This window comes from Callospermophilus lateralis, chromosome 2, assembly GCF_048772815.1.
Source record: "Callospermophilus lateralis isolate mCalLat2 chromosome 2, mCalLat2.hap1, whole genome shotgun sequence".
NCBI classification, from domain to species: domain Eukaryota; kingdom Metazoa; phylum Chordata; class Mammalia; order Rodentia; family Sciuridae; genus Callospermophilus; species Callospermophilus lateralis.
The window spans coordinates 165779887-165792658 of NC_135306.1; the positions used below are offsets into that span (position 1 = coordinate 165779887).

A 12772-nucleotide genomic window follows, 5' to 3' on the forward strand; every position below is an offset into this window, starting at 1 on the left:
GGGATCCCTCAAGGGAGCGCTTAAGGGGGTCACTTTACAGGGCTAAGGAAGAGAAAGTTCTGGGGTAGTGACTCAGAGGCAACCATACATCAGAAGGATGAGCAGCCCTTGGTCACCTGGAAATAAAAGGCTCTTCTGTGTTGCTCCTGCAGGGTCTGCTTCAGCTGCGCCACATCCCTCTCCAACCTCAGGTACTCGTTCCAGGCATTTTCCATCTCCTGTTGGCCAAGGAAATGCTTCTTGTTCCAAGTTATCCCTGGCCTCCCAAGTGGCCTCAAGAGCACCTGAGCTCCTGACCTTGAGCTGACCCAGTCAGGGAAAGTGGGAAGGGGACTCAATGGGCCTTCAGCAGGTCTGGTGGGACAGAGACCAGAGTAGGAACAAATGTGCTACTTGACCCTGGCCACCGGCACTGTCCCCTCTTCCATTCAGGAACGCTTTAATTCCCTTCCCTTGCAGAAGGGCCTGCACCCACATCAGACTCAGAAACGAAAACGTGAAAATTATGATGGCCTAGAATTAACTGCACACAGATCAGAATACAGCCTACAGGCTGCTCTGAGTAATCTGGGTCCTTGAGTGTCCTCAGTCATCTGGAAGCCCCTGATAGAAAACAATCTAAGGCACAGGTGGAAACAGACTTGTCACCCCTGAAAAAGCTGTTGTAGAGAGGTGGGCTGGAGAAGTTCTTCTGTTCCAAGACTTTCCCCTGGCTACCACCTCAACTTCAGCTGAGGAGATGAGAACAGCAGCCCGTGGCCTGCCCATTCTGCGGGGAAGTGTCTGCCTCCCTCCCCACCCTCCACGCACAGTGGACTCTCTGGACAGCTCAGCTCGGATGTGGACAAGGTCCTCCTGCAGCAGCCTCTGCTGGTAGGAAATCTTCTCCAGGTGCTGGGGCTGGTCTCGGTACTGCTCCATTTGTCTGTGCAACACCTCCAGCACAGATTCTAGCTGGTCCTACACCAGAAAGGGTTGAAGAGCAACAGGATGAGAAAATAGCCCCCAGAGGCCTCTCCATACCAGGAACAAAGAAAGCTGCTGGATCTAACTAAGGCTGAAGACACTAGCTGTGGGCTGAGGGGCAGGGCATCTGATACCAGTTCTGATTCTGTAGAAGGGCCAAAAATTCTAACAGCTCTGTGCTTCAGTTTCCTCATCTATAAAATGGACATAAAGCCACCTAACTCTTTATGGGGTAAAGTATGAAGATAAATGAAAGAGTTGATAGAAAACTCTGGGCCCCTTCCCTAGGGCCTGGATGCCTGGGTCATCACAAAGAAACCAGCGGAGCTCCTCTCCCAGGCTCATCTCTCAGGGCCTCCGGGGAGAGATGGGCCCGAGGAGAATGGAGGAGTGACGGTATCTAGAACAAGTAAGCTGAGAGGAGAAACCCTCAAAGAAGCATCACTTAAAGCAAAGGCACTGTTGTGGATAAAGTAATCATGTTGTTCAATACTAAAATGAGAGTTCAGTCAATGTCTCAGGAAAAACTCAGTGACAAAATGTCCCCCCACCCATCCCAAGATTATGCAAACTGATGCATACTTTGTTCTCCTTGAGGGCTCGTATCTTGTCTTCCAAGTCCTGGAGGATCCTGTCTTGTTCACAGAAGACACTCAGTTTGACCTATAAGCAAAAACTGGTTGAGGAGGGCCTGGGAGAACGAGAACAGGGCATGGCCTGGGGATGAGAGCAGAAAGCCTCTAGCTACAGAACCATCCAAACCCTTCTGGAAGCTGCCCTCGCTGGGTCTGGGTCAGGAGGCAGCTGAGGGATCAGCCTGTCACTCTGCTCACTCACGTCAATGTCACTCTCCGCGATCTTCATAGGCTTCAGACTTCGATCCTTGAGAAGGTCTCGGCCTGTCATCTGGGAGGTGAACAATTAAAGAAGACTTAACTGTGGTTCTTAGAATCAGAACTCTGGAAGGAAAGTCAGCCCTGCAGTGGAGGGGTGTGAAAGTCTGGGCAGTGGCAGGAGAGGGTCGTGGCACAAATGGGGCAAAAATTCAAGCAACATCTGCTTGATCTCTATGTCTATTTCATTTTAGGGAAAAACTAAAAACTTTTTGTGATCCTTGTAAATTTCTCAAACTAAAGAAAATGTAGATGTTCAAGTTACATAATCATCAATTTTAAAAGCATATACTTGCCCAAAAAGAGTGTGATAAGTCAGTATGAATCTTGGAAGGTATGCCACTGATAAAATTGAGATTTATTACTGAAACAGACACAAGTTATAGAAGTCCATCACCCCCCAGCCTACAGTAGTGGAGTCAACAGGCGAGGAGGGTCAAATTCCCTGAGCATTGTCAAGCCTCAGTTTAAGGAAGTCTGAGCAGCCTCCTTCCTTGTGAGTAAGGTCAGCACACCCTAAACTAATTGAGAAAAAGACCTGCCCAAAGAAGAAGGAACTTGGATAGTTGATCCCTGAGTAATTGAGGCTAGGTTGTACTTGTATAAGTTACAACCTTCCTCTCTTTCCAGAAGTGTCTGTAGAAAATAAAAAGCTTTTATATGCTGTCTTCAGCCCTGAGCCTTGGAGAGGCTTTGACACCTGCAGTTAGAATCAGGTACTCAGGAGATGAAACTCTTAAATACTCCATATATTTTCTCTATTAGGTCTCTTTTCAGAAGTGTCCATAGAAAAGTTACAACCTTCCTCATCCCTCAAGAAAGGAAAACAAAGCCACCCAAATGTAAGGGTAAAAGAGATTTGACATTTTCCGTCCTTCACTCAACCTGAAGAGTGCAGCATGTTGCCCATTTCTGACTCCCAAGAAGCTGAATCCAACTCTATATCCCATGCTTCCATTTCCTCCCAATTTCTTTCTTGTCAGAAGTTGTAGAGGGGTGCAGGGAGTGGCTTTTTCACAGATGCATTCATGGCCAAGACAAGGTCAGGAATAGCAAGGCCTAATGAACCTCATGTACGGGAGATGATCTCTCTGACATGTTTTACAGTTCTGACTAGGAGAAATGAAGGGCAGGACTAACCATAGACAGGTGGTATATGCACCGTGCAGAGGGTCCCAGCGTGAATGCACAGACAGGTGCTGGAGAGAGGGCCATTGCTTTCTCCCCACTCCACTTGGGAGCTCCAGCAAGTGAGTGTGAATTGGGAGCTATATATTAGCTATCCTTCTCCTTAGAGCTCAAGTGTGCCCAAGGGTCCTATGCTACTACTGAGAATGACCAATAAATCCTAAAAGTTAAGGCCAAGGTCAAAAGACTTCTTGCCTTGAGCTGAGAATTGATTCTGGACTGCAGAACTGCTCCCCGCCCCTCTCTCATGATCCCTTTGGTCACACAGTTCTGGGCCAAGACCAGTCTTATTTTTTGCAATATAGTCTTGAACATAAGGCCTGTCACAATGGAAGGCACTAAACAATGCTTAACCAATTCTACGTAGATCAAAGGGAAATATGTAGGTCAGTGTAAGTTCCTGGAAAGAGAAGAACTCAGCCAAATTTGAGTCCCCAAACTGGCAGATTATGTGCATATACATACATACATAGTCATAGAACACATGGATACCTACAATAATCCACAAACAGCATGTGTCTCCTTAAGATGGGCGAGAAGAAAGGGCATGGAATTAATCCTGGTGAACCACAAACTGCTGGATGTCCTAGGCAGGACTTGGGCTTTGAACTCAGGGAACCCAGGAGAAAATGCAGATGAAAGTGGGTGAGGTCTTCAGAACCCTTTCATCAAAGTGGAGGACAGTGAACTTGTCTATTCTCCAAGGGGGCTGACTCTCACTCATTTCCTAGGTAGAAATCACTTTCAAATTGAGATATGCTTTGGGGATTTTTCCCTCCAGCAAAATTCTTTCCCATATTTCATTGAAGATTTTTACCAAGGATATCTTTTTGGTACTTAAATAACAAGGCAGAGAATCTAATTGAGCAATGCCTCATTTATCTAGCACTATCAGGAAAGAAATGAGATATTCTACAAATACACAAAAAAGGCATTTTGAAAAAGCTGAATCTTCTAAATAAAACTTTTTGATAGAAAGCTTTCTAAAAGCATGTCCTTCAATGCCTTCCTAGAATACTGAATATACATTCAATCTTTTTTTCTCTCTCTCTCGGGATATCAGCACTCCCTCTTTTCTAAGAAATATATTTCCATCTTTTTTAATGTGCCACTTATAAGATACTGTGAGTTAGGGATTCAAAGAACTTAAAAGCTCAACAGAGGCAAAGTACTTACATCTCTTCCCTCCCTTCTGACTGGACTTGGTGCCTTTTAGGATGTCTCACCCCACCCCTGACCCCGCTTGTGTCTGTCATGACTGTGATACACAGCACATCAGATTACAATGCTCCGCTTACTCATCTACTCTCCCCACTATGTGGTAACCTAAGTAGGGGTGACTGTGGAGACTGGGATGATTTTCTCTGAATCCCCCAAGCACAGCCAGGGCCCAGTACACTAAGAATATTCAGAAAATGTTCACTTATTGAGTTCATGAACTTTTCAAAATAAGGTAGGTTGTTACTATGGAGTAAAGGCCACAGGCTGCAGATCACGGGCTACCTGATGCCTGTTCACACAGCTCAGAGGCCCTTTAAGTGTCTGAAATTAGTTCCATTTCAGAGAGTAGAGGCTACTAAGAAATATTATATCCATATGTAATATATTAAAGCTAAGTTTCCTTTTAAAATTATGCTTTGTGATGGCAATGTTTAAATCCATTTAGACATCAACAATGCAAAACCCCAGTATCTGTCACCAGAAAAAGTGAACATTCATGGTGCTCATCCATTTGAAAGAATCTTTGCACAAGAGGGGAATCAAAGCCCCCCACCAGGCATCTTACCTCTCTTCCACCACATCCCAACACACCTTCTCGGGGCCCAGAATGGCTGGACACACCACCTGCTCCCCAACCTGCAGCCTCCCTTGGAAGGCTGGCCATGTTGTAGTCTGTGGTTATTCTGTGTCAGTCAAAGCGGGTATGGGTGGCTGGTTTTACTCTAGTCCAGCCCCAGATTGTTATCCAAATATCTACCTGGCCTCAAGAAGAGGCCAGGGCCACGGTGGACTCTTGAGGATACCCTGGCTCCTCCAAGGGACCAGTAACTGCTGTTCCCTCCCAAGAAACTCATGCTCAACCCTGTCTAGATGAGCCCTCGCCATGGAGGCAGACAAGTGAGAATGGAAACACAACACAAGCTGGAGGCAAGCCAGGCAAGCTCCCCACCCGCTGGCAGCACATAAGATGGGAGTCACAGAGCACCACAGATGAGTAGCTCAGCCTGGTGCATCAGCCACAATGCTGCAGAGAACTTCATTTAAAGAAAATAAACCGAAATGACTTGCAGGAAGCCTGGGGCGATCAGGAGAGCAACTGGTTAAGCGAGTGATGGAGCCGGCACTGAGCTAGAAGCAATGGAATGGCCCCACTCGGAGACACGGATCAGATCATCTTACGCTTCTCCTGGGCCGACAGCCCCGTGCTGACTTCTTCAGCACTTTGTAAAGCACGTTGATCAAAGGTTCATTATTTTTAATCTGTTCCAAACAAAAAGGCAAATACAACAAAACGTAACAGGTAAGACATCAGACAACACTTGAAGCAGCCAGAACCTGGGGAACTGGAGAAGGGGAACCTTAAGGAGGACGTACGTGCGTAGCGCAATTAAAATGAATCTTGGTGATGCTTATTCCCAGCTTTGGGACCTTTCTAGACTCCTCTGTGAAATGGAGCACACTAAAGCCCTGGCCAAAGGGATCTTGTACAGGCTGTTTATGTGACAGGACTGCTTCAGAGCCCATATCCTTCCTGGTTCTGCCACAGAAGACAAAGGAGAATTTTGTTTCTTCCTTGCCTCCCTCAGCATGTTCTCTGAGATATCAAATCTGTGTTTAGAGTTGTGCCAATGCATTATCCTCACTGCTGCCCAACGTTTTCCAACTTAAGTCCCTTTGGACTTTTTATCTCCACCCAAGGGATGCACCTAAATGATGATGTCTTACACCAAAGGTTCCAAATACTTATACCTCCTTTTAGAAACATTGTTCTCTTCCTCTAGGACAGTGGATTTTTTAACCTTGGTTGAAGACTGGAATCACCTGGGGAACTTTTAAAAATACTGATCTCTGAGTCCTACCCCAGGAGATCCTGAGGTAATTGTTCTGGAATGGAACCTGAGTGAGCACTAGGGTTTTGTTTTTTTTTTTTTTTTCCCCCTCCAATGCTGGGAATTGAATCCAGGACCTCATGTGTATGAGGCAAATACTCTATCCCTGAGCTATACCCTCAGTCCAGCATAGGGATTCTTCAAAGCCCTCTGTCAGGAGCTGCTCTGGAAATACATGCCCTTTAGTCCTGAGCAAGAGATACTGAACAATTATTGTGCCCAGTAATAACTTGGGCTTTATCTCCACTCGGGTAATGAGGTGTGGCTCCAAGAGTAGGCGTCACTGGGTGGGGTTGAGTCACACTCACCTGTTCCTTTGTAATCCTACCCCTTTGCCATTTTGGAGATAGAATGTTCCATGGAACTTCCCCTTGTGTGTCCCCTAAATAAGAATAAAGAATTCCAGTGGCTTGCTCTTTCCTCTAACCCTTAAGGTCAGAGAGCCGTCATGGATTTTGAAAAGGTACTTCTGTGTGTTTTTGCATGCTTTCTTTGCAGTTTTCTTAAGTTATTGGAATAGTCAGATTTTGTGAACCCAGCATTAGGCCTCCAGTTAGGATAAATGACAACAGCCCTCCTTGGTGATTCTAATGTGCAGCCAAGACTGAGAACTAACGCTCCAAATCAATAATTCTTAAACTTTACAATGCTTCAGAATCACCTAGAGGGCTTGTCAACAAACACATTTGCTGAGACCCACCCTGGAGGTTCTCACTGAGCAGGTCTAGGATGGGACCTAAGATTTTTGCATTCCTAACAAATTCCTGGATATTGCTGCTGGCCTGAAGATCTCTCAACCCTAGCTGCATATAACAAACACCTAAGAGATTTTCTTTTATTCTTTTTGCTTTTTTCAAAGAGTAATACCTGAGTATTAAATCACAGTTTCTAAGGAGTAGAACTCAAACATCTATATTCATTTAATGCTCCCTGGCAACTGGATGTGGTGGCACATGCCTGTAAATCCCAGCGGCTAAGGAGGCTGGAAGGATCACTAGTTCAAATCCAGCCTCAGCAATGCAGCAAGGCCCTAAGCAACTCAGTGAGACCCTGTCTCTAAATAAATTTTTTTAAAAGGGCTAGGGATGTGGCTCAGTGGTTAAGTGCCCCTGGGTTTAATCTCTGGTACCCGAACAAAACAACAATAACAAAACACCTTCCTGGTAGTTCCAGTTCATGGCCAGGATTAATAATCTCTGCTCTAGAACAACAAAACTCAAACTTCAGTGAGCACAAGAATACATCAGAACTTGATTACTTAATTCTGGTACCAGAGGCTCTAAATCAATAAAGCCCTTCCCTTCAGATCTGTTTTTGGGTTTTTTCTTTTTCTTTCTTTTTTATTTTAAAGAGATGAGGTTTCATTATATTGTCCAGGCTGGCCTCAAACTCCTGGGTTCAAGCAATTTTACTGCCTCAGCCTCCCCAGCAGCTGTGATAAGAGCACTCTACCACAGCAGGCTTAGATCTGCATTTTAAAATCAAGCTTCCAGGTGTTCTGGAAGTAGATGATGTCCCAGATAATAACTTAAAAAACTCTGCCCCAGAAGCTGACTTTGGAACCAGACCCTGAACACAGAAGCACTGATTTTAGACTCAAACAGAAAGAGTCCAGAGTCCAATAGACATGAAGTCATTGGTGGCATGTTCCTCACCAAAGACATGGGCCCTTCTGAAGTTGACCATAACTTTCTGATCTGCAAAGGCACCTCCTGAGCAGCCACAGACACCCTCCTCCACCTCACCTTCCTGGCTGTCCTTCACAGACTCATCAAAACAACTCAAAGCCTGTGCAGTAGAGTACACCTACAGTTCCAGCTCCCCTGGAGGCTGAGGCAAGAAGACAATTAAGTCCAGAAGTTATAGGCCAGCCTGGGCAACATATTGAGACCCCTCAAATAAATAAATAACAAACTAAAAATAAATTGAAAATAAACCAATTCAAGTTGTCAATAACAATGGGTCCCCCATACCACCCACTCTTTTAAGCCTGCTAGGGTAGAAGGTTCTGAATAGCAGAACTTACATGCCAGAAATACAAGTCAAAGAAGACAACTCTGGGGTGGCAAAGTATATTGTATAAGAAAAAAAGAATGCAAGGGGGTGAAGTCATTTCCAGCCATGTAGCTTTGCAGAAATTACTTAACTTCTCTGAGACTTGGGTTCCTGGTTAGTAAGACAGAGATAATAGTTTCTATGGCTCAAGGTTGCTGAGAGGATTAAATGACATAAGTGGACACTAAGTCCCCAAACCCTGGGCCAGGCAGGGACAGCTGTCTGATCAATGTGGAGTCCTGTTCACCCTGGCACAACCAAGTAAAATGCTGAGAAGTAAACACTCTCTAAGCACCCATTAGTATAGAATGTCTTCTAAGAGCCCCTGGAACATTGCTTCTGGATATAGGAATTGGTATGTTCCCTTTTTTGTTGTTGTTTTGTGATACTGGAGATAGAATCCAGGGTACTCTATTACTAAACCAAATCTCTAACCCTTTTGATTTTTTTTTTCCTGGAGAAAAGATCTTGCTAGCTGCCCAGACTGGCCTCGTGATCCTCCTCCTGCTTCAGCCTTCCAAGCCACTGGTATTGCATTCCACTTAAAATACCTAGCAATAGTTCTTGAGGCTCTAAGCCCCTCTCCCCTGATTCAGTCTTCCCTTTGTCTGGATCCTGAAGTGGGACATTCAGGCGGGGGTAGCCTTTCTGGCAGTCACAGCAGACTGATGACACATACACACAGTGCAAAGGCCAGGATCTCTCCTCACAAGTGTTGCTGGTGAGCCCAGTCTATTCTACTACAGAAACACAGTAGTAGAAGCAATCTTTAAGAGAGGCCACGTGGTGTGGAGATACCCAAATACCATCTGCCCCTCCCCATAACTGCTGTGGAGCCCTGGGAAAGTCATTTACCACCTCTGAGCCTCAGTCATTTAAAAGATGATACCACTACCTCTCATATAGGGCTACTGGAGGTTTAAATAATTCAATTGAAGTCAAACGCAGTAACTGGCACACAAAACACCCTCTACTGTTATTATTATTATTATTATTTTTTTTTTTTTTGGAGTCAGGACACACAGGGACTCCTAGTTCTGCTGTGTTATCCCACGCCTCAATTTCTCCTTCTCTAATCTCTCATAGCTCAAATTTTATGAAGCTGAATAAAACAAATTCAAGGTGTAGCTTCACTCCAGCACTACCTCTGAGTGTCTGCTATTACATTCAAACAGGAATTAGGAGACGGGTAATTCCTACAGCCGTTGCTCAGGCACTGTTTGAAGTTGCACTGTGCACCAGGCACAGTTTTGTGTATGCCTGTGCAGCTGCTGAGCCAAGCCTCTCCCACAGGCCCAGTCCGTTGTAGAGACTCCATAGGTACTTCTGGACTGACTCCTTGGTCACAGGGTACGGGCAAGAAGAACCTAGCAGGTGGCTATAACTGGTTGTCAGAGAGACCAAGGAATGGGGATATGGTACTGCACAGAGCAGAGGGATAGGGGGGCTGGTGAACCTCTCTCCATGGGCCTCATGAGAAGGACCCTGCCTTCCTAACAATGCAGGATGATGAGCTGGTCTGCCACATTCAGACCACACAGTCACATTTGAGCACTCTGAATCCTGAGGTACTACCTTATTTAAGTCACTTAAGCTCTGTGTGATCTGATTGTCATGTAAGCTGAGAAGATGTCCTGATCTTGGGGGCTGGTTGTGTAGCTCAGTGATAGAAAGCTTACCAAGTATGCTTAAGACCCTGTGGTTCAATCCCTATCACAGCAAAAAGAAAAAGAAAGGAAAGAAGGGAGAGAGGGAGGGAGGGAGGGAGGGAGGGAGGGAGGGAGGGAGGGAGGAAGGAAGGAAGGAAGGAAGGAAGGAAGGAAGGAAGGAAGGAAGGAAGATGTCGTGATCTGGAGAGTACTCTCCTACTTTTCCTCATGACCTCAACCAGGTTTGACTTTGTGCTAACCTTCCTTCTTAAGGACCAGGATAAAACCAGGACCCTGCCTCGGCCTCCACTCCATGGCCCTTGCCACTTCACCATACTTGGGGTCTCCTTGGTTCCTGCTGTTCCTTTTCCTTTAACCTCAACCAACTCCAACCCCTGGCTCTTCAATGTTCCACACATCTGCCACCTTCTCCAAAAAGTCTTCCTACAAGTCCACGGTACTTTTCACAACTTCAGCTGAGAAGGGATCCAAACAGATCTTTATACAGTCATTGTACAAAAGTCTGTTATTTGGAGATTATTTTCTTTTCCCAGACAGTTTAAAAATTTGAGATCAGAAAGGCCCTAATGGTACTTAAGCATGAGACCCCGCCCCATTTGCTGCCTTGGGGCCTACCATTCATGCCCCTGCTCTGCAAGGCTGGATGGAGACCCCCATGTTAAAACATCTCAAGCCAGGTACACTTGGGGACCATGGGAGGCACAGCCCCATGGCAGTTGCCTGGGTGTCTCACAAGCTCCTCACCCACCCTTGGTTGATTAAAGGTCACATTCCTTCAGTCTTTTCATGGCTCAGGCCTAAGGAGTGCTGTTCACAGTGGGGGCTTTCAGAGAGCTGTGGGGAGAAACAAAAGCAGCTCTCTTTCAGGCAGAATGCCTCTCCCTTCCACAGAAGCCTTCACCAGTTCTCTGTGCTGTGCAGAATGCCTCTCCCTTCCACAGAAGCCTTCACCAGTTCTCTGTGCTGGGGGGGGTTGTCTAGCATTCATCTCTAAATGAAGGAGGGAGGTTATTGGTAAGCCCTGAAACCACATAATTCCATGTTCAACTTGCTCCACAGCAACAAAACCAAACAATGCACCAAGCCACTTGTGGCTAAAATACATATCAGTGGCACCCCAGGAACCAAACACAAACCCCTGCCCCTACCAGAGGCTCCTAAAAAAAGTGAATGGTTATTTTAGGGGGAACTTTGGTTCTGACCAAGGGGAGAAAAGATCAAGATCTTGGGCCCTCATTATGTAAGCCAGATCCCTTATAGCAGAATTTAAAAAAAAAAAAAAAAAAAAAATCTGTGGAGAGCCAGAGTTTGAGGCTGTAAGAAATGAAATTTTTCTGATTCATTTAAGAGATTTCTTCATTTGGGATCCAGATTTGATAAGACTACATGGCCTTTGGCTTTGCGCTCAGCTCCAAGGAAGTGACACTGTCAGAAAGGTGTCAGAGGAAGGCAGGATCCCTGATGCCACTTACCTTTAGATCCAGGTACTCCAAGTCTTTCTTCAGCTGGAGGTAGGTATCATCAGCCTTCACAGGAAACACAGGGAGGGAAAAAAGAAAACCAAACAGTATGAACACCAAGACTTTTCATAACTAGGGGCTTCACAAGTGAATCATTTACATTGCACAGCTTTGGAAACAAGAGGCCACGGCAGACCAACACATCCAGGGCCACGGAGGAAGCACAAATGTCTTGCTATAGCTCACAGAGCTCTTTTGGCACAGTGGAGACTGCAGGTCACTGTGGGCAAAGCCAGCTTGCCCCCCCATCCCACCCCACAGCATAACATTCTGGTAGAAAGGCTCCTACCAGAGGGCTAGGACAGCAGAGCAGTTGAAGCAGATGCTGGGCAGAATGAGGGGGAGTCTACCTGGAAGAGCACATGCTATACCTGAGCTAGGGTTACATCAGTTTCGATTCTTCTTTTTTTTTTTTTTTTAACTGTAGATGGACACAATACTTTTATTTAATTTATTTATTTTTATGTGGTGCTGAGGAATGAACCCAGTGCCTCACATGTGCTAGGAAAGCACTCTACCACTGCGTTCCAACCCTAGCCATCAATTCTTGTCATCAAACCTTTGGACTGGGCCACTTCACATGCATGAAGTAAAATGACCCTGACTGGCATGGATGAATTCCTAGAAGAGTCAGGAAGATGACTTGGGTAATTCAGGAGGTCCCAATATGATGGTGGTTTCCAGAACAATAAGCATTGGCAGCCAGTGGAAGTTTCCTGAAGTCTTGCTCTTTTTACTCAGCATGAAGCCAATGTGGCCATGTCAAGAGCTAGGGGAAGAAGTCCCAGGATCAGACCTATCTGCTTATGGCATCTCCTATTATCTGTTGAGCTCTTTGGTGTAATTACCAGAAACAGTGAAAATAAACAAAAGCTTCTTTGATTCTTTAGAACTCATGCTCTCTTGTGAAACCAACAGTGAGACTAAGAGGCTGAGAGAGCTTAAGAATGCTCCAGGTGTCACATTTTTAGAAATTAAGAGAGGGTCTCCCAGTTAAACAAGCCAGGGCTGTGGAAGGTGGGATCATGCACAGCCCTGACGTGAAACAATCACATTAGAAGTTCAGGTGGTGCTTTTAAACATGGGAAGAACTGAAGGACCACTGTCTAGGAAGCTTATGGCTTGCAAGGTCTTATTTATGTCTTTACATTGCCCCTTTTCCATTCCTACTTCGCCAATCAGCCTAGTCCCTACTACTTTCCACAGGAGTAGAAAAGACAGAGCTGGAGAATGTTATTAAAAATCACAATTTATGGTTTTTGTATATGTCCCTTTACAATCATTTTTCATTTTCTTTTCCTTTTTTTTTTTTCCTTCAGTACTGGGGATTGAGTCCAGAGCCTTATGTATGCTAGCAAGTGCTGTACCAC

At 45.4% G+C, this 12772-nt stretch overlaps 1 protein-coding gene across 7 annotated transcripts in view; it reads right to left on the reverse strand.

The window, feature by feature from the left end:
- The window catches only part of Plekha7 (pleckstrin homology domain containing A7), a 206555-nt gene that overhangs the window by 22647 nt on the left and 171136 nt on the right, over positions 1-12772 (reverse strand). For 5 of the 7 annotated variants that reach the window (XM_076846944.2, XM_076846946.2, XM_076846943.2 and 2 more), the window contains 6 exons: positions 11355-11408; positions 5448-5528; positions 1804-1872; positions 1549-1629; positions 811-960; positions 117-218 (listed from right to left, as the gene is read on the reverse strand). In XM_076846944.2, the coding sequence (XP_076703059.2) occupies positions 117-218; positions 811-960; positions 1549-1629; positions 1804-1872; positions 5448-5528; positions 11355-11408 (537 nt within the window). The remainder of the gene's footprint in view (positions 1-116; positions 219-810; positions 961-1548; positions 1630-1803; positions 1873-5447; positions 5529-11354; positions 11409-12772) is intronic. The other 2 variants (XM_076846949.2, XM_076846948.2) reach the window with 1 other exon arrangement.